The following is a 22,159-nucleotide window of genomic DNA, read 5'->3' as shown; positions in this document are numbered from 1 at the left end:
CCCGCGAGGCAGCGGTAACGAAGACAAATATTTCTCCTTTAGGAGCCGCAGGAGGAGACAGATCGCCCCTTGGAGGGCATCCGAACTTGACAGGAGCTTTTCCCATCATCTGTGTAATCAAGCACTAGCGATTAAATCACTTTCACATCTCACCCTCCCAGAGACGTGTCTGCTGTGCATGTGTGGGCGGCCACACGTGTGTCCGTGAATGTGAGTTACTGTACAGTGTGGGTAACTCTGAGTCGCAGTGGCAAGATTTGCTTGAAGTTTATTATATAAGCCTTCTGCATTCCTTTATTTGTTTCCATCTGCACACAACGTTTAACATACGTTTAACTTGTGAGGCCTTGACAAACTTGTTGCGTTTCCAGCAAGTTTATTCTACTAAAGCACTGAAACCAATTGACATTCCCATGGGGTTTACAGAGAGGCACTTAGTGTGCATGACAATAACTTTTATAGCTCACGGTGTTTGCTTTAGTTTTGTGCTTTGATGTTTCAAATTCCTTTCACATAACACATTGCAATTATATGGGGGGCATTAAAGCAGCTTAGTAGATCAAATATGGAAATTTCACAATTCAAGTTCATGATTTATTATGAGATAATATAATAAGTGATTATAAAGATTTTCTGTTTTATGCTGATTTTAAAATATTCATGCTTAAAATCAATAGTTTTACTTCATATTCCTGGCCTGCATCACTTTCAAACTTTCATCAAAAACTTGCATCAAAAAAGGAAGAAAGAGTGGCAGGAACTGGCAAACATTAAACATTAATTTTAATAACCAAATAAACAAACAGGCAAAAGCAAAAAAAAACTATTGCCACACACATAAACGTAACACACCTCCATGAACTTGGCACCCCATAAAACGAAATAATCCCCAAAACTATGCCATTAGTTTGTGCTGATTTGTGCCGCAAAAACGAACGTTTGTGCTCGTTTGGTGTTCAAGATATTGAGCATTATTTTTTTGGTCATGTGACGTCACTCTCCACCCCATGTTGTTCAAATTGCAAACGTAGCACAAACAAATGGCATAGTTTTGAGGATTATTTCATTTCATGGGGTGTTAACTTCACTGAGGTACAAAACACACCATGTGATGGATGATGTTGACACCTCTAAATTGTTGTTTTTAAGATGCATTCTAAGCAAAATTCATTTACTCCACAATATCACAAAAATGTTAATTAAATTTAAAAAATTTTGTTAATATTTTAAGATAAAACAAAAAAGACATATCAAGATTATAACTGATTGGTTTTCATTTAAACACTGTTAGCTAAAATATGATGGGAAAACAATGACACTGCAAGATATCAATATATAATGTTTCTTTTAGAAAAGGAATGAAAAAGCAAAAAACGAATATAGATTAAATTCTTTATTGTGGACTGCAGTTATGTTACCACATGCAAGACAAATTTGTTTCTGAAGCAAAATTAATTACATAGAAATGAATATGGATTCTTTGCGCACCGTCACATAGTTACATAACCAGCATTAATTAGATATATCACAAAAAACAACAATAATGGATTAAACTGTAAATGTATTCATTTACCAACATAGTGCATTTCCACATTTCACAGATGTCACAACATAAATGTATTATTAGCTACAACTTATTTTGCACAGACAAGTTAATTCAAACAAGTGAACAATGTGACTTTAACTACTATGTACAAACATTTAAATTAATAATTTGATACAATGCACTTATTGTGTACACTTTCACGTTGTACTTATATTTAAGGAAATACTTGCATTATAGCTGTAATTCATTTCTGTAATTTCATGTATAATTACAATGTTAAGCCTTTCCTTAAACCTACCCATACCACCAAGCCTGTCTCTAACCGTATACCTCAAAAGTGTTGTGCAAAACAATATGAACACAATAAGTACACTGTCCTTATTTTTTGATGTAAGTCACCTAATATAAAGTGTGACCAAACTAACAATTAATAGTTTCCTACATGCAATATCAACTAAAAGGTTGATAATTCTTTATACTAATTATTATTTCAAACACTTAGAATTATTTTTATGTAATTTACGTGGTGCTCAAGGCTTCCACCTACAGGCTGTTTGAAAAATGGTATACAGAGTAAATATTAGTGTCAAGATTGTTAATACTGATATTGTATAATGATACTGTTTCTGGGATATTTTATATTGTATGTTAATATTAATGTGTACACATTTTTAAAAATGTTTGGTTACAGTTTGGTCTATTATAGTTTGACATTTTCACTGCCTATATTATTGTCATTATCTAAAATAATGTGGCATTGTGCATTTATGCACGGCGAGAGTGCCATTAAACTCATTTAACCTGTTCAAAGAGGCCTTGACAAACTTGAGTATCCGACATGCTTTATTCTCCTGATAACAATTGAGATTCTCATGGGGTTCAAAGAAAGAGAAGCACTCATTGTGCTTGGCAAAACACATTTATAGCTCACAGTGTGTTTGCTTCATTTCTGTGCTTTGATGTTTCATATTTCCTCCACATAACACAGTACCTCATGTAATTACATGACGAGGCCCCAATCGCTGCTTAGAAACTCAAATCTAGAAATATGATTAAGTGCAAGATACAACGAGTGATTATACTCTGCTAATCTATTTTAATCTGATTTTAAAATACTAATACTTGAATACTAATACTACAAATAATTGAACAACTGGCCATTTTTACATTCTTAAATCACATTCCTGGTCTTTTTTCCACACACACACACACACACACAAAAAGTCTGCATCATTTTTCAGCACAAACTTGCTGTGTATGTTTCTTACCTTTTTGGCTGACATCTCTAAGCCCTCTTATTTCTATATTCTTGTACGCAACACACATCTCTGTTATAGTATGGTTTCATTGACCAATCAGTTTCCAATAGACAATCAAGTTTCTCATAGTTTCACTCATACTTGCCATTATGGACGTACAATGCTTAATGGTGACAAGAATCTCTAAATTACTCAATTACTTTGTGATGTATTTTAAGGTTCAGCAACCAAATACTTCAAAGAAACAAATCCCCTTAAATCCATTTAAATCCTAGTTCTGGTTTTGCCAACAGGTAGGCGGCCACCAGTGCAGTGGCTGTCATTACCACACCGAGGAGGCAGTAAGACTTGGACGACTTGCACTTTGACGCCTTTCTTGGGTCACTGTGTTTCAGGGAAGCTCGCACTGCATCCAGTTCCTCCCGGGACAGAGAAGAAGGATACATCTGTGCTAGGACCTCCATAGCTGCCCGCTGACCAGACTGAATTGCCCCGCTAATGTATCCACACCATTGGGTGGCCGTCTCTGTGCCTGCCCAATAAATCCTGACAAAAGAGACAGAAAATTAAGAGACAGGGCACATTTTAAAGTGTTACAACTTCCTGTATTCTTTAAAGTCGGTATTGTGAAGTGAGGCCATGTTTATACCTGGTATTAAGAGATATACACATACAAAAAACATACGGAGAGCATCAACTTTCATTTCTGCTCTGACAGTCGCAAGACCACACAGAACGCGGTGAGTGTGGGTTAGAAATCAGGAATGGTGAGCGAACATTGTACTTGGTAAATTCTTTGTCTTTAAACCAAGCTTTAGCCAACAAAGTTTAAATTCCGTCAGGCCAGCGCGCTTTCCATAAATAGTAGGTGGAGAGTAGGCGGTCTTTTATTGCTGTTCGAACATATTAGACAACATGAACGTTTCCCACTACGAACGCAATCCGGTCAAATGCATTTTCGACTACCTCTGGAAGTGGTTGAAAGTGGACAAGCTCAAAAGGGCTTTTCACACTGCTTAACCCCAGGTTATCGTCATTCTAAACACCACCAGGTAAAGAAGCATTTCACATTTGTAATTTAGATGCAACCGACAACCAATCACGTATCTTTATATTCACACGCTTTGGGCAGTCACGGAAACACCGTGCAATGTATAAACAGTCGTTTCTGCGAATGATAGGAAAAATGTCAAACGGCAATGGAAAATGCGACAATTGGAGTGAAGAGACATTTCATATTGTTACCTTTATATTTCGAAAAGTTCACTCTGAAAAACCACAGGTATAGTGTGAGCAGTGTAAATTGTGAATAATGATAACCCAGATTCCATTTACCCAGGGTTTAGAATGATTAATAAGGATTAAACATTTCAAGTGTAAAAAACCCTAAAAGGTTTACACCCCATTTATAGCCTTATTTAGCGTTGTCCACTTGTGATTGGATTGACAAAAACGCTTCTGGATACCAGGTGTAAACAAGTGAAATGGCTTCTTGAATGAGAAAAATGTAGGAAGGGATTTGATTCTGTCTTTCGATTTTGTCCTTTGAATTTGTCCTTGATCGAAACGGAGGAAGTTGGGCATTGCTAACTATATGGACGCAGATCTGAATGGCAGTTTGCAGTCAGTTGTGGAGGATATATAGTCCCACTCTCCACTGAGACACATGTCATGAAGAGAACAGATGTCGTTTCAAGGGGGAGGTCAGTGTTTTTGAAAATGTTAAGGTGACTGGTAATATAAAGACTTTGTATTCATGGTTGATGACTGTCAAAATGAATAATAGCTATATTAGTTAACTAAATCGACATTTGTGCTAATAGCAGTCATGACTCTTTACACAAGTATGTCATTGAGCATTCAAAGGCCTTAGATTCCACTACAGTATCTATATACATGTATAAAACCTTCTATTCAACAAAGAATCATGAAAAAAAATATCATGATTTCTACAGCAATATTAAGCAGTTGATTCTTAAGCATCAGACATATTAGAATTATTTCTGAAGGATCATGTGACATTTAGCTTTCAGTATAATATTATTGTATTACCGTATGTTTAATCAAATATATGCAGCCTTGGTGAACATAAAATAGACATTAAAAAACATTTGAACAGTAAATATAATTATAAATACAATGTATAAATAATACAAATATATTACTTTTACTATCTTTTTTATAATTAAAAAAGTGCAACTATATATTATATAATAATTAAAATATAAAACTGCAGTAAAATTACATTTTATACCTGCAGTATTAAACATTTTACATTTATGCATTTGACAGATGCTTTTATCCAATAAGACTTACAATAGAGGAAAAAAAAAAACAACAAAAAAAAACTATTTACTAAAAAACTCTATAGGGTGGTTAATTTATGCACATATAAAACAGCTCAAACAACCTCCAGCAGATAATGCACGTATTCATGTCTGTTGTGAATTTAACAGAAATAACTTTTAATTGGGTTCTTAAAAATGCTTATTGCTGCATTCAACAACAAATTCTCCATGCAAGACCATTCCTATCCACCACGCTGTTTATTCTTTATGCATTATGGATGCGTGGACTTGAATGAAACCCTCAGGGATATCCCTTACCCACAGTGCTTTCACCTATGCTCTTTGTCTATGCGAATTACTTCGAAGACATGAAAGTGGTTTGTTTTCTATTCCATCATCTGTGACAGGCAAGAGATGCTTTTCTAACTCTGGAAATACTGCATCAAAAGCAGCCAGCATAATATCTAACAGTCTAGTGCTGCAGTTTTCAAACTTTTCAGGCCATGTATCACCTTCAAACAAAAAAACATCCAAGTACCACCTCGTTACAACATTGGTCCCTCTATTTATTTATTTATTTATTTTTGCAGCATTGAGCAAATTAATGCATGGCGGACTAGAATGGAGAGCATGTAAATGCAAATAAAAAGATGTATTTCTTCATAAAAAAATGGTTAAAATGGTTAACAATTAAAATGAGAATTAGAGTAGAATATTCTTTTTTTATTTAGAATTTATTTTACTAAATTAACATGTTAAATTGTCAGTATTATTTAACAGAATCTTGTCATGTACTACAATTTAATAATGGCCTTCCTTGTGCTAGGGCTGAGCGATTAACCGCACTTGATTTTCAATTTCAATTTTGGCTTCCAACAATTATGAAAACAAGATAAACAAGGTAAAGTGAATATTGTACCACAGCCACATTCAAGGGGTGCGCTTTTGTTCCTCCCTAAGTCAAACTTAACATCCAAATAGGCCGAACAAGTGAGAGTTGTAAAATGCAGTCTACTGTTGTTAAACTGTGGGGCATGCTTCATATTAAACAGTGTTATTAAAAACGCATTAAGCCTTGAAAGAGACAATGTTCCCAGGCGGCTTTCTGTGCGCACTTCGAGACAAAGCATAACGCCCATAAGCAAAGTCTACTGTGGACTTCGGATATGCGCCTAAACGGTCAAATAGCCTATGCACAAAAATGTCAAAATGCCGTTTTGGTTTAATACATGTAAACAAAGTCATTATGTCTCAAGTGAATGTAAACAGTTGAAAAGAAAACGTGTGTAACAGTATATTGAATCCCTGCATTCGGTCTTAAAGTGACAGCAGTCTGATATTACTGCTTCAGTCTTCAGTCTTCAGTAACTTTTGTAGCTTTAAAGGATTAGTTCACTTTCAAATGACATTTGAGATTTCACAATTACCCCAAGATTTAATCACCCTGAAGCCTTCCTATAGTTTTATGTGACTTTCTTCTTTCTGATGAACACAATCAGAGAAATATTCATAAATATCCTAACGCATCCGAGCTTTAGACCACCTTCCGTTTGTACTTACAAAGAAAGTGTAAAACTCTCACAGTTCAAAATGCTTATGCTACGTCCTAAGCCTTCCTTATCCAACTTACGGACAAAGCTTAACTGACGCAACGCCAGATTTGTTTTTTCCGTAATTTGAATACGGAAGGTGGTCTGGCGGAAGTTAGATATTTTACTTCATAACTAGTTAAATATGGTTATTTTCTTACACAAACACATCGCTTTGCTTCAGAAGGCCTTTACATTTTGCCCCCGGAGTCGTGTGGAGTAAGTTTATGATGGATGGATGTGGATGGAGGCACTTTCTTCAACTCATACTTATTGATCCTCGCTCACTGCCATTATAAAGCTTAGATGCGTCAGGATATTTATTAATATATCTCCAACTGTGTTCATCAGAAAGAAGAAAGTCATATACACTTAGGATGGCTTGAGGGTGAATAAAGCTTGGGGTCATTTTCATTTGAAAGGGAACTATTCCTTTAATAAGGATTAATCTGTATTTTATGTATACAGTGAAAACTATGCAGTGTTTTTTTTTTTTTACATTTGATTGCTTTATTCATTCTGTTGTAGGCTAATACTTATCTGAAAATCATTGTTAGCATATATTCCTGAAAATCTTAAAGCATTGTTTATTTAATTTGTATTTTTGTTCTGTATTTATTTGACCATTTTGTTTGTAATTAGCTTCTTTGTTCTTATTGTACTGCTGACTGTTTACGTGTTTCCTGTAGCTACATTAGTTAACCTATTATTAGTTTTTGCTGACGTAGCCTATTCATAATTGTGAAATTTTACTGATATCTAAAACTACTCATATCATGAAATAAGACTTGTCATATCTCCCACCAATAACTGTGGTAATAATAATGATTTCAATATTGACCAAACTAATCGTGATTATGATTTTTGCCATAATTGCGCAGCCCTACCTACCTCTCCTTTTAATAATTCACATCTAATATGAATCACTTACATTTTCTGTAGCTACAGTGAGAAAGAATGGATAGAGATTTAATGCATGAAAGAGTCTTGTAGCATCTAAGAGATCAAGAGCTTCAAGATCTCGTCTGCTTCCAAGTGGGTCAAGGACAGATTACAGCCCTCTTTCAGGAAACGGCTCATCACCCGCACAGGTACCAGACAGAATAGGAAGTCTGTACATGCCTCAACCACCTTTATATGATGAACTCATTCCTCTCCCTATGGATTTAATTCTATTATGGAAATTTCGACTCCAGCCACCACACGCTCTCACTTTCTCTCTTGCACGCTCTTTCTGTACGTTCTCCTTGGGCGAGCATTAGTTCAGCCCTGTCAATCGCTTAACCGGCCCATTTCAAATAGCTTTTGAGACGTTTTACCCCGAGAGCGCTGTCCTTTTGACATCAAGTCATGCATGGTGTGGCATTTGCACTTCAAGGTAAAATGGGCATTTATGTACTGCTATCACTTTTATCTTTATCTGCACATAATGTCTGCTAAAGTCAATGAGATCTCTAATTAAATAGTTCTACCCAAAAATTAACATTGACACTATTTACTCTTCTTCATGTCTTTCCAGATCTATATACTGCTATGTTTTTGCAAAAGTGAAGTTTTGAAGAATTTTAACACTCCTCTTTTCCATACAATTCATATGTCTGTCAAGCTCCAAAAAATGACAAAAAAGTGAAGAAATTATTAAATTTTATTATTATTATTATTATTATTATTAAATATTCTAATATTATTACAATTGTTTAGTGCCTGAACTAATGTTATTGTTAATAAGAATAATTAATTGCTTATAAAAAGATCAAGTGAAAGACATACACATTACATTGTCGTTATTTATTCTAAGGCCGTGTGTCCACCTAAGCGTTTTTTCCTGCTGCTAGCGTACTTTTTCAATTGTTTTCAATGGGAACGCCGCGTTTTTCAAACACCAGGAGCGTAACGAGGCGCTGAGCGTCTTTTTCACGCTCAAGTGCTGAGAGCTGGGCGTTTACTGGTCGCCTTGAGTTGAAGAATGTTCAACTTTGAGTAAAACTGCGCTCATCACTGTCACTTTTTAGCCAGCCATCCAATCAGAGTGGAGGAGGGGCGGGACAAATACAACACCAACCAACTGTCACAACATTCTTGCTGTACAACGACATCAACGAGCAGAGAACGGAACAAAATTGATGAGAAATTAATATTGCTGCTCTCCGAACATACATAGCAAAGTAATTTCACATTGTGTCAACATTTTAAGTCTGGATATTCCGTATCATAGCAACAAAGCGTCTCAACGGAAAAAAAAAACGCTGCGCTGCAGAAGCGCTCTCAAGCGCTCACAGATAGGCGTTTTAAGCAGAGCACCTAGAGTTTTCAGCTGGCTAAAAACGCTCTGGTGGACACACGGCCTAATGGTATTAGAATATGTTTGGTGCCAGGACCACTTTTATTATTAAAAAAAGAAATTAACAAATAACAATGATAAAAATTATGATGATGATCATCATCATTATTTTATTATTATGTGGTCTAGGCACAAAAAAAAAGGAAAAAAAAAGAAAAATGAACCACAATAGGGCTTTTCACACTGTGCTTAAAGGGTTAGTTCACCCAAAAATGAAAATTATGTCATTAATGACTCACCCTCATGTCATTCCAAACCCGTAAGTCCATGTGACATCAGTGGGTTTGTTAGAAGTTTTTGAAGCATCTAATATGGATTTTGGTCCAAAAATAATAAAAAAGTGACTTTATTCAGCATATTCAGCACTTCTCTTCCGGGTCAGTTGTATATTATCTTTGACTCAACAGTGATGCTCCTGCTTCTTCTTCTTTCCTGTTTTACAGCGGTTGGCATCCAGCTTATTGGTGCATTACCGCCCCCCTTCTGCTCTGGACAGTGACGATGATGACATTTTATCTGTTGCGCCTGAGCTTCGTTTACAGTCTGAGGGAGACGCACTCTGTATTCAAGATATTCTACATTGTTTGTATTTTGTTATTGCTATATTTTTTTTAAATGGTGTTGAGGTGTGCATGTCACGGATGTCCTAATCTCGTCACTGTCCAGAGCAGAAGGGGGCGGTAATGCACCAATAAGCTGGATGTCAACCGCTGTAAAACAGGAAAGAAGAAGAAGCAGGAGTGTCACTGTTGAGTCAAAGCTAATATACAACTGACCCGGAAGAGAAGACTGTGACGAGCAGGGCGGGCGAGAGCCGCGAGGGAACGGCGCGAGGCCGGTGACGCGAGTGATAATGAGTCTCTCACGGAGGAGCTCCGGAGGCATAAAAGGAGGAGCGACTACAATGAAGGACGAGAGAGGACCAGGGGTGCGTTTCCCAAAGCGAACTATTGTCGTAAGTTCCGTCGTTACCAATAGAGTTCAATGGGACTTACGACCATAGTTCACCAACGATGCTTTCGGGAAACGCACCCCAGGCCTGGATATTATTTTATGTTTTATTATGTTTGTGTGGCCGGCAGACGTCCGCAAGGGTCTGCCGGCATTACTTTCGTTTTGTTCTTTGTTTATTTTACATTAAAGTTACGTTGAATGTTCGCCGGTTCCCGCCTCCTTCTTCCCATATTTACGAACTTTGTTACAAAGACAATGCTGAATAAAGTCGCATTTTTTATTATTTTTGGACCAAAATCTATATTCGATGCTTCAAAAACTTTTAACTAACCCACTGATGTCACATGGACTACTTTGATCATGTTTTTATTACCTTTATGGACATGGACAGTATACTGCACATACATTTTCAATGGAGGGACTGAAAGCTCTCGGACTAAATCTAAAATATCTTAAACTGTGTTCCGAAGATGAACGAAGGTCTTACGGGTTTGGAACGACATGAGGGTGAGTCATTAATGACATAATTTTCATTTTTGTGTGAACTAACCCTTTAACCCCGGGTTATCGTCGTTCTAAACACCGCTTTTAAACCCGGGTAAAGAAGCTTTTCACACTTGTAATTTAGATGTGCTTTTTACCCGGGGTTATGAAACCCTGCTCTGGAGCAGGGTTAGCACCGCTTTTGCGGTGTTAACTCCGCATTATGGTGCCAAACTTGTACAGTGTGAAATGATGCGGTGTTAGAATGTTCCAACTAGATGCTTAGTAACCGACAACCAATCGCCTACCTTATACTCACACACTTTGGGGAGTCATGGAAGCACCGCACAATGTATAAACAATCGTTTCTGCGATGGAAAACACGACAATTGGAGTGGAGACACTCTTAACTTTATAGTTTGAAAAGTTCACTCAGAAAAAAATGTGATATTACAGTGTAATATGAGGAAGCGCATTGCTGGAGCCTTTATGTAAACAGGTTACATACTGCGTTTGTCCAGTCAGAGACACTGACACCGCAAATATGCAGATAAGGACTTTATCCCGGGGTTTAGGAAAGTCAAGTCACCTTTATTTATATAGCGCTTTTTACAATGTAGATTGTGTCAAAGATGCTTTACATTGATAACTGGTACATAAATTTGGCTGCACAGCAGCTCTTAAAGAATAGTGTCAATGCAGGCAGATCAAAGTACTGTTGAATATCAAATGTCAAGTCAAATGTCAAGTGTCCCCAACTAAGCAAGCCAAAGGTGAAAGCGGCAAGGAACCCAAAGTGTTAAAATGAAGAAAAAAACCTTGGGAGAAACCAGGCTTAGTCGGGGGGCCAGTTCTCCTCTGGCAAACAGTTTGAAAAGCCCTAATGAGATCTGAGCTACTTTTATTGGCCAAGTTTATTGGTCAAGTTTTTTCACTCAAAGACCATAAAAGTAATCTATATGACTCATGCTTTTTATTCAAAGTCTTCAAAAGGCATTCAATAGCTTTAATGTAGGCTTGGAGTTGAATGGATTCTTTTTTGTTGTTGTTGTTTGTTTTTTTATATAGTGCTTTTCTGAAGCATGACAGCTGTGGTCACTCTAGGAACTGTATGGGAAAGAGCTGTGTAAAGAAGAAGAAAAAACTCATTTTGTGTTCTATGCAAAAATATCAGTGGGTTTGGAACAACATGAGGTTGAACACATAATGACAGAATTTTCATTTTTGGGAAAACTATTTCTCAAAGGACAGAGGATGCTGTTAAACGAGGCATTGGGCCTTTGAAATAGGCTTTGTTGAACATGAAGGGATTTGGCCTGTGTAGTGGATTGGTTTACCTGCCGAAGGGCTTTCGAAGACTAGGGTGGTAATACGTTAGCATCCCAGGGGTCATTACATTCACAGGACAGCCTCCACTATATTCCTCCTTTGCCCAGTCCTGAAAACACAAGACAACAATTAACATTTTACAGCAGTCAGTGTCAATGTGGACTCTCAATTCGGCATAATAAATGATCCGAGAAACATTTACACTCTATGGTTGTGATGTAGCTTGTCCTTTATTTCCCAGGAGAGACAGATTTAATATCCAGGTGCCTTTTGCATTGACACTGACAAAACTTTTAGATGTCTGGCAGACAACATTTGGCAGACAGTCTTCAGTCTTCTTGTTTCTCTTCTCACTGAGCATGTTTCTTTTATACTAATGCAGCTTCACATTATCATAAACTCCCTACAACCACCTATTTCTCACTTTTAATAAGGTCACCTCTATGAATTTTGTGTGGATTAGACTAAATGTTCCCCTTATGCTTGTTCAGTTCATGATCAAACTAAATAAAAGGACTAGAAATTATTTATAATTTCATTTAATGAACAATTATTCATTATTCATAGCATTATTCATCATTACAGCCCTGTAGCCATTCTTGCCAAAATACCCTGATGGCATCTTGGTTAATGTTGAATGTTCTTAAATTCTCCTGTAGATTTTATGAAGGTACTTGAAGCAAAACCCTTAAAACCCAAGCATGTTAACAAGTGAATAAAATATGTTTTTGGACTTGTATAAGATTGTATTAGAAGAACATGTTGGCATCTCAAACAGCTCTATTTTTAGTATGCATCACCTTTCTATGAAAATATTAATACAATTAGAGTTAACCATTAGCTTTATACTATAAGTCTAAGACCACTGTCCAGCACAACATAAAAAGTGTAGAAAAAAATATATAGGCTGTGGCTGTGTCCGAAATCGCCCCCGATACCCTTAAATGGGGCACTATTTGAGGGGACAGCCATTTGTAGTGGTGTCCGAAACCATACTGGACATTATCGAGAGCACTCATTCAATCCCATAATGCACCGCAATAACGAGCGTACAGCTGTTGTACACTCAAAGGCTAGAGAATACCCATAATGCACTGTGAAAGTCATGCCGAATGAATTCCTGTGTCTCACCAGAAGATGGCGTCCGCAGCTGAATAATGCATCCATCCATTTTCCAAACCGCTGGTCCAAAGTGGGTACAGTGTAATATCAATCATACAGATATAAATTCCTTTTTAATTGATTATTAAATTGTTTAATTAAGGTTTATACATGACAGAGTTCAAGATAAATCTTTTCATTACTACTGGACCTGCCAGTTTGCTGAGTTTCAAATGATTATTAAACAGCAAGCACAAAATGAAGATATTGGGGTGATTTCGAACCCAGCTTGTGTCTAAAATTGCATACTACTCATTAGTATGTCCTATATAGTGTGAATGTGTGTAGTATGAATGCAATCCGGACATTCATCATGTTGCCGTTGTCATTTATAAAATATAAAAATATAAATAGGGCTACATGACTAGGCCAAAAAATTATTTTGTCATATTGATTTGTGATTTTAACTGCAATATTTCATATGAAAATATCTCACATTACTGCCAAAGACTCTGTTAATGAAAATATATATATTTTTTTTTTTACTTTTAATACTTTTTAAATATTTTTGATGGTTCACTTTTGGGTTCACACTTTACAAGAACTGATTAAAATAAATATTTTTGTCTTAAATTCTTCAATTTCAAATGTTCAAACCCTCAAGTTTTTACCATGTCAAATCCTCAAGGTTTTATTTTGGTGGAACATTGGTGAAATGCAGTAAACTTCTGCCCACAAAAATGTTGGAAAGTATGCAAATGTGAATATAAATAAAGTAAACCTAGCACAAATTGTATTCCAAATGCATGTTAAACTCCAGCACTTGCAGAGATGGCGTTTACGAAAAGCAACATTACTGTGAACCGAGCTGCTCTGAAAACAGCAGCACACATGTAAATGAACACAGTGCAACTCTTCACTCACACAGCACAGCCTTTGATTTGATCATCACTATTTGATAAGATATATCCCTATTTCAGTTTTATTTTGATTAGGTTAGTTGATGCACCTTTGCTTTCCACAATGTGCCCATAAGCCCAACACATGAGACTTCTCAAGACTCTCTGGGTTGAAAAAAAGTGTATTTCCTTTCTCAGTTGCAGCTCATTGGAAAAAGGCCTTGTCATCAGTAGTCCTATCATCCTCTCCTGCTCTCTCAAGCTACAGGCCAAGGAGCTGCTCAAGGCTATTCTCCTTTTTCACTTATAGTGCTAAAGTGGCCTGACACCCCTTTTGCACCAAGGCGGTACAATGTTAACACACTGTTGAAGCTGATGGTTGTCAAACCAATGTGCCCGTTTGTCAATCTCAATCATGCCCTCTGCGCAGTCTATGCTGCCTTTTTACCTCTCAGGGGGGATACATTCCCATTTCTTTTGTGAAATGGTGCATTTCAGGCACAGTGGAGGACTGGTTCTCAGCTTTGGCCAACTAGGAATAGAGGTGTCCACAGAGATTTCATTTCACTTGACGCCTGTGGCGAGTGTTGCATGGAGGCTTGTCAAAGCCATAGAAAGAGCTTGTGGAGAGGTGATGAACTCTAGCAGTTCTTATTAGGTTTCATGCCTGCTTTTGGACAATGTGTGTTATTTTCACTTGCTGACTCATTCAGTGAGAACAAAAGCCACAAAGTGAGAGTTTTGACATTTGGATTCATTCAAGACTAAGAGATGTTTTCATTGTCAATCTTTCATCCATTCATTTTCCAAACCGCTTGTCCAATATAGGGTCACGGAGATACTGAGCCTGTTTCTGTATCCCGAGCCGCACATGGTCACATAATGTATCAAATGTTGGTGAATTGAGTTAATATGAAAGAGTATCATACTGGTAGTACATATTGTGTAAATTATAAGTATGAACCCCCTAATTAAACACTGAACCATCAAAATGAGTGGGTCTTACAAAATACCTACACTTAGCAGCCTAATTTTTAAATACTGAAATGAATGAAACATTTCTGCAGCTCTGTCTGAATGACATTTGTAATGTAATTTCCTAAAATGGAAACCACCCCTAAAATGGGTCATGCTGTTAACATTGCCTGAGGTCTAATTGCATGAAAAACTGAGTTTTGTTATTTAAATGAAAAGTTTTATCCCATGAATACATTTGCAATAGTTAAAATAATTTGTTGAATTGAGTTTATCCAGATTAATCTGTTAAAACTGACGCTTTACTTGCCCCCACCTTAAGGCTATGACACCAAGCCAACGTCAACGATCTAGTAGTGACAAAAGCAGATTGTTTTGTCGACTCGCGACGGCTGGTTCTAGGCACAAAAGTGGTGCTTGAACACACCAAAAGGACTTCAGGCAACTCCCAGCCAGCACGTGCATTCTCCACAAGCGCATAAGGAAATTATATCAGAATGTATCAATACTAGGGATGTTCCGATCGTTCGGCATCGGCCAATAATCACGTTCTATGACTCGTTCGGGAGACAGTAGAACAGGCCGATCTCACCAAATGATCGCAAATTGATGATGTCAGGCTTTAGCGCCGTAGTCAAATCATCACCAGTATGAAATTATTATGAGGTCTGAAAAAACAATGCCTTTTTTAAGCCTTGTTCTTTAAGAACAAGTGATTTGAAACAGCTCGAAACAGGTGTGTGCGCTGCCTGCACTCAGAGCCCGTCTCTCAGACAGCACACACACATAAAGCTGCTGCTCATACAGCGCGTGAGTACTTATCTTAATGGGCTTGAACAGTCAAATACACACATTTGTGTGTCAAAATGCCTGTCTTTGTGAGTATCTTTGTAAATACAGTTGTTTATGTCTTAAGTGAGCTTAAACAGTGCATTCGGTGTTAAAGTAAAAGCAGGTAAATATCTTATTGCTTTTAATTAAATCACTTTTGTGAAGAGTATGCACTGTTTTTGTACATTTGATTACTTTATACAATTTATGTTGTATTTCTATTTCTAGTGCTTGAAGTTTAGTACTCGAGGATCGATGGTAAGTGACTATTCGGTACAGCCGCTTATGTTTTGGATGAAAAGAGGACTGTCTTCCCAAAATGCAGAAAAGCTTGAATTTATAGAGAATCCTGGCTTACCTATTTAAGTAGGACATAGGAATGAAGGACACAAATATTTAGGACTTGCTGAATAATATTTCTGATCATTTTTGTAACAGACTACTCATTTTGTTCATTTAAGAGTTGCAGTGTTTCTATTTGTTTTTGTTCTTAGTCATATATTTGAACAAAGTTTAATTACACCTTATGGTTTGTAATTATGTTGAGTTTGACATTAAGTCCTGTAGGCTCTTTAATAAGCCAGAGTATCCTAATATGGATAGTGTTTTGCATAAGCCCTGTTTTTAAAGGCCTATTAAATGTTCATTGTAAAATTCTCAATTTAAACAACAACATTTAGTATTACAGTAAATAACATCTGTGGTATTACTTATCTGGAAAAAATATTTTGTTTCGAATCAGTGGTTCATGTGACTGCCAAAGTCACATGAACCATTGAAATTTCGAAACACTTATGACGTAACAAAGCCTCGTTTACTGAAATCACATGACTTTGGCACTTCGAACCACTGATTCAAAAGAAAAGATATGTAAAGCTTCGAACCTTCATGAAGCAGTGTTTTATTTTGTTATTTTGTTTTTTGGCACACAAAAAGTATTCTCGTCGCTTCATAACATTTAAAGGTGCTAAAGAGGATGTTTTGTTTTATACATTTTTGCAATATTACTTGAAACTGTCTTTACTAACTGATAAAAGACTATTTATTAGGTGCACTGAAAGGAATAATATTAATATACATCATCTGTGCACGAGGTAGGGCCTTAAAAACATCAGCCAATCGTTTACGTGATCATCGCGTAAACGATTGGCCCTCTGGCTTGTCAATCACTGCTGTGACATTCCTTGTGAGAGACGTGCGCGGATTGGCCCTCTGGCTTGTCAATCACTGCCATGACGTTCCTTGTGAGAGACGAGCATGGCTGCGCGCTCCAGTAACTTTCCACTCTCCACAGGCGCCGCATGCAATGTTTTTGTCAGGAGACAGGAGTAACAACTGCAGATTATGAGTTACCTGCAGTGAGTCTGACATAATGAATCCACTAACACGATACAGCGAATGCAGGTGGTAAACACTCGTGTTCCAATACTCGTGCAGGAGTTTTGGGAGGGGTTCCCTCGAAAGGAGGGGGGGTTGTTCTTACGCATGCGTTCATTTCAAAAACTCAGTGACAGTCTTTGGTTTCTCAGTTGACGAAAAGATCCTCTTTATCACCTTTAAGGTTGAACCACTGTAGTCACTGTTTTAAATATATCTTTAGCAGGCCTCACTGAGCCATCGGATTTTATAAAAATATCCGTATTTGGTATCGGCTGCAAAAATTCTGATTGAAACATCCCTAATCAATAGTCTATATTTTTTCATTCAAAAAGGGAAACCGAAACTAGGACTGCAGATACACAAACTGTAAACCATTTTGAATATCAATCATGCTGATCACTTTCTTCATTCCAGGTCGCTCACGTTGTTTAGAAACATTTTGCGTATTGGGATGCTCAGGTAAGGTGACATAAAACTAGAAAAGCCATTTTCTCAGCTTTGGCTAAGTGGATTTCTGCAAGTTTTAAAAATAATTTTTAAAAATTAAAAATTAAAGTTTAAAGTTAACCCATGATATATTTTTTCAAATTTCCTATGTCTATGTATAATCTAAGAAAGGATATCTACATTTGTAAGGTTAATTAATAATACTTAAAAGGATAATTTTATTTATATATTGATTCAGGTCACTGTGGTGTTGAAATTAACTAAAGCATTTACATTACAATAATAAATGTATTGCAGAAACATTAGAAACATTCTCTTTTTCTTATTTTGACTGTGAGAAGCATTTGCCTTGATTATTATTCATAGGCTCTACAGTTTTTAATCACGTTACTGTGTAATTTAAGAATTTATTTAAAGAAAAGCGGCACGTGATGATTCATTCCAGCCCCCTTAAGAATCATATCCAGTTTATTATTTTTACCAATTTATGAGCACATTTTACTGACAATCACATTGTTGACATAAATATCCAATTCATTCCTTTGGGTTGTTCTGCTAAGCTTATCTGAATTAGCAATGATTACAAAAGTGGGCGGAGCTTAGCAAAAAATCAATTACCATTTATTTTCCTGAAATGAATGATTGCTCCACAATAAAAGATGATTAGTAAGACACTTGCAAATGCATGAGAAAAACCACCACAGACACAAAGGTGTCAAATCAAGAAAATCAAGAAAAATATTGTGCTCCTAAATAAAGCTGAATCGGACGGTTTTGCAAGACAATGACTATAAAGTCTGTGACTCAGTGAACATATTGGCTGAAATTCACCACATACTTTTTCCCTATAGTGAATGTAGGTGGACGCCTCCGGGCCGAAGTACTTCACCAGGCTGGAGATGACAGCATCTCTTCTCTCCTCCATCTAAAATGAGAACAAAAACATTTGTTTATCATCATATCACAAAAGGCCAAAGCTGCTAAAATATATCTGCGCTTTCATCATTGTGAACAAGAAGTGTGCTTAATTGTACTGAATGTGTACTCGTAGTGTACTTTAAATTTTAAAATGTGTAAAAAAAATTAATTATATACTTTTATACTTAATATACTTTTTAAGTGTACTTAAAGAGAGAACATTATCCCCCAGTTTCACAGACAAGGCTTAAGCTAGTCCTAGACTAAAATGCATGTTTGAGCTGTTTTAACTAAAAGAAACTTGCTCTGAGATATCTTAAAATATGTCAGTGCCATTGTTTTGTCTCAAGATGTACACCAGTAATGTTTTTTTTTTTTTCTAGTGTACATTTATAAAAGATACTTAAATGTCCTAATTGAACTAAGGTCTAATCCTGGCTTAGTCTAAGCCCTGTCTGTGAAACCGGGCCTATGTTTCTTAATACACTTAAGTTATACTAATTTTGTAATATCTAATTAAAATATTTAAAGTACATTTAAATCATTAAATCAATCATCTTTTGTCAGGCTTTAAACAAGTACAATTATTTTGATGTGTTAACTCACTAAAGCACATGTATACTTTTAAAAATGTACTGTGCTATTTAATATTACATTTAAAGTTAATATTAATATTAAAGATAATATACACTAAATTACAATTTCATCATGACTGCGTATAAATATAAATTTCAATTCAAATGACATTTAAGTACATTTTAGTTTACCATAAATACCAACAGTATACTTTAACCATATTTCAAAGACAATAAAAGTTAATATGAAAGTACATAAAAAGATATACTTAAAGGCATAGTTTACCCAAAAATGAAAATTCCATCATCATTTACTCACCCTCAAATTTTTCCAAACCTGTACAAATTTCTTTCTTCTGCTGAGCACAAAAGAAGATTTTCTGAAAAATAACAGTAACCAAACAGTTGATGGGCCCCATTGACTTCCATAGTATGGGGGGAAAAATACTACGGAAGCCAATGTGGCCTGTCATCTGTTTAGTTACCAACATTCTTCAAACAGGTTTGGAAAAATTTGAGGGTGAGTAAATGACAGAATTTTCATTTTTGGGTGAACTATCCCTTCAAGTCCTACATAAAGGCACAATATGAAAAAATGTTTGGATTAAAATATACAAAAACCACTAAAACAATGTTATATATTTTGTTGACTTGTCCTCCAAGGATGATTAAATCCAGAGAAATAAGTAATTTTAATCAGGACTCAGACCGTGTCCATGCATCGCCTATCAATGACATCATACCCGCGTTACCCTCGGTTTCCAATTTTATCTTGTAGAAACAATGGAAACACCAAAGACGCTTTAATATATTATGTGCTTTATTAGATAGGTGAGCAACTGTTTGGATGGATACATTCATGGACAGAAAACTAATCATGTTATAAAGCTCAACACAGTTTTACCATGCCTGATATCGATCTAGCTTACTGCAGTGTGCAACAAGCGTCTCAGAGCAGCTGCCGAGTGAACGTAGAGTAGCACTGTAACAACTTTCAACAAACAAATATATCTATTATGATAAAACAGTGCTGCTTTACCCCACATACAAAGGACCGAAAGAAGCGAAGCAGCGACTGCGGCATAATAAAAGTTCTGCTGCTCTCTAGATGTGTGTCGCACTCATATCTCCTTAGCAATCGCTCCAGCTGCCTTGTTTCTGCTCGCACAGCACTCGGTCCTGCTCTGTTTCATACTACAGTAAAAATAATAATCTCATCCATGAACATGATTTCTGCCCAAGTCCTGTCCCGATTCTTTTCCACTGGCTGACAACACCTTCCTTGATTCCACGAAATCAAGGCGTCATCAAGCTACGCGTTTGTTTTGAATAAGCGACCTCTAGTGGTGAAAATGTAAATATTGTAGCTTTAAGTGTCATAAAACTCTCTAAAGTTCAGCTAATTTGCATTTAATATAAATTTAAACTATAATACATTGTAATTTAATTGCAAATAACAATTAAGTGAAAACAATCACATATATTCTTATAAAGCATATTATTATCAGACTCTTTTAAAGTATATTATTTATAATAGTAATCTTTTTAAAATTATGCTAAACTGCACTTCTTTTTCGCAAGGGCAAGAAAGGGGTTGGGTCCAGTTTCCCATTCTACATTGATCTGAATAACTCAATTCCTTTTTGGTCTCTGTTCTCCATGAGTTATGGTCAGAAAAGGGGCTGGGGTGTGCACCCCTGCTGTTACTATGCCAACGGGTGACAGATGTTAAGGGAACACATATAACACTGCATCTGCATGTTGTGCACACTTCCACTTGAACCAAGTGTCCCAGACTATAATTCAGCCTACAATTATGGCTTTGCACCAGGTAGGGGGCGAGGCGGCAGGGGAACCATATGCGCGGGGTGGTATAAAAGTGTACATAAGGAGCTGGAGGGCTAGCCACTATATCTAATGCCTGCCTATAAAACAAACCGTGCAAAATTGCACTTCATATCCACACTTCAAACTTTGCCAGCTCATTCATGTGTCATTAATGTGGAGTAACGGCAGAGAGCAAACAGCTTGAGTGTAGTGCGCAAAGTAATCAGTCTGGGCTTTTCTGGACATCTGTATAAGAAGAACCAGAGCTTGTCGTCAACTGTTTTGCAGAGTACAAGACATTATAGAGAAAAAAAAAAAAACTCAATTAATGGAGGTGAAAAATGGCTATTTCAGCATAAAATAGCACCAAATACAAACTAGTAATGTTGTATTAGTAGGTGAGAACTAGACTGACTTATAATGAATCGTCTGATTCATTATAAATGAAGCAACCATAAACTCAGAACTGCTCTTGTCTATAATGCATGACAACGGATGGTCTGGGAGTTTTATCATAAGAAGCGAGATGGAAACATTCTTATCACACCAGTTCATTTCGAAGAGGGAATTCTGGTCTCATCTGGTTTTTGGCTTTAGGCTAGCTATTTTCTGCATGCAGGATGTATGGCCATCTTTGTTTGATTGAGCGATGAGTAACAGATAAATCAATATTATCAGTCAGGAAAAGACCCTTTGAAGACTCAAAGCTGGAAATATTTGTTTTCCCAAGATAAGGCTTCCAGTTTAATTCTGTAGCAAAGAGATTCAGCTAATCGCTAATCAGATTAGGATGCCGAGAAAATAAATTTGTCCTTCATTGCACTGGCACAAACACTTACAAAGGCTAGCTTAGACTAGCATGTCAGCTAAGTTGGTGATTTTTTTTTTAAATTAATATTTTAAGTTAGCTTTTTTTTATTTTAGTTTAAGCTTTAGTTTAAGAAATTGTAGTAATTGTTAAGTAATTGTGCTTTTATCATTTTTATTATTATATTTTAATATTTCTATTTAGCTTTTGTTTTTTATTTCAGTTTTAGTAATTTTAGTACTTCAACTTATTTCAGTTAGTTGCCAAGACAACATTTCTATTTTTAAAGCGGTCATGACATCAGAAATTAAATTTGCCTTGATCTTTTGGCATATACCGTAAAGCCCGGAACACACCTAGTTGACGGCAACGAACTAGTGGCGACGAAAACAGACTGCAGGTTTGGCTCAACTTGGCAGCGTATTGGTCCAAAGTTGCCCTGACACACCAAACCGACACTCGACACCCGACGGTCAAGTAGCTCATCTGTTCTGCGCCTGCATAAGAAGAAATGACTTTCCATACCAGCAAGTGGCAGTAGCTGAAAAGCCAATCAGAATGATCAGATGGCCCGACTGACCGATGAGCTCCGACGCTGATTCAACATGT

At 36.5% G+C, this 22,159-nt stretch overlaps 1 protein-coding gene across 1 annotated transcript in view; it reads right to left on the bottom strand.

Moving 5' to 3' along the window:
* Positions 1-1,437: 1,437 nt before the first annotated feature.
* The window catches only part of si:ch211-127i16.2 (probable flavin-containing monoamine oxidase A), a 61,152-nt gene continuing 40,430 nt past the window's right edge, over positions 1,438-22,159 (bottom strand). Inside the window, exons 10-12 of the mRNA XM_067399402.1 lie at positions 18,261-18,347; positions 11,798-11,898; positions 1,438-3,351 (exon numbers count right to left, since the gene is read on the bottom strand). Of these exons, the coding sequence (XP_067255503.1) occupies positions 3,060-3,351; positions 11,798-11,898; positions 18,261-18,347 (480 nt within the window). The 3' untranslated portion in view covers positions 1,438-3,059. The remainder of the gene's footprint in view (positions 3,352-11,797; positions 11,899-18,260; positions 18,348-22,159) is intronic.

This window comes from Chanodichthys erythropterus, chromosome 10, assembly GCF_024489055.1.
Source record: "Chanodichthys erythropterus isolate Z2021 chromosome 10, ASM2448905v1, whole genome shotgun sequence".
Lineage (NCBI taxonomy): Eukaryota > Metazoa > Chordata > Actinopteri > Cypriniformes > Xenocyprididae > Chanodichthys > Chanodichthys erythropterus.
The sequence above is the reverse complement of the archived record's forward strand: the minus strand, read 5'-3'. Positions and strand labels throughout refer to the sequence as shown.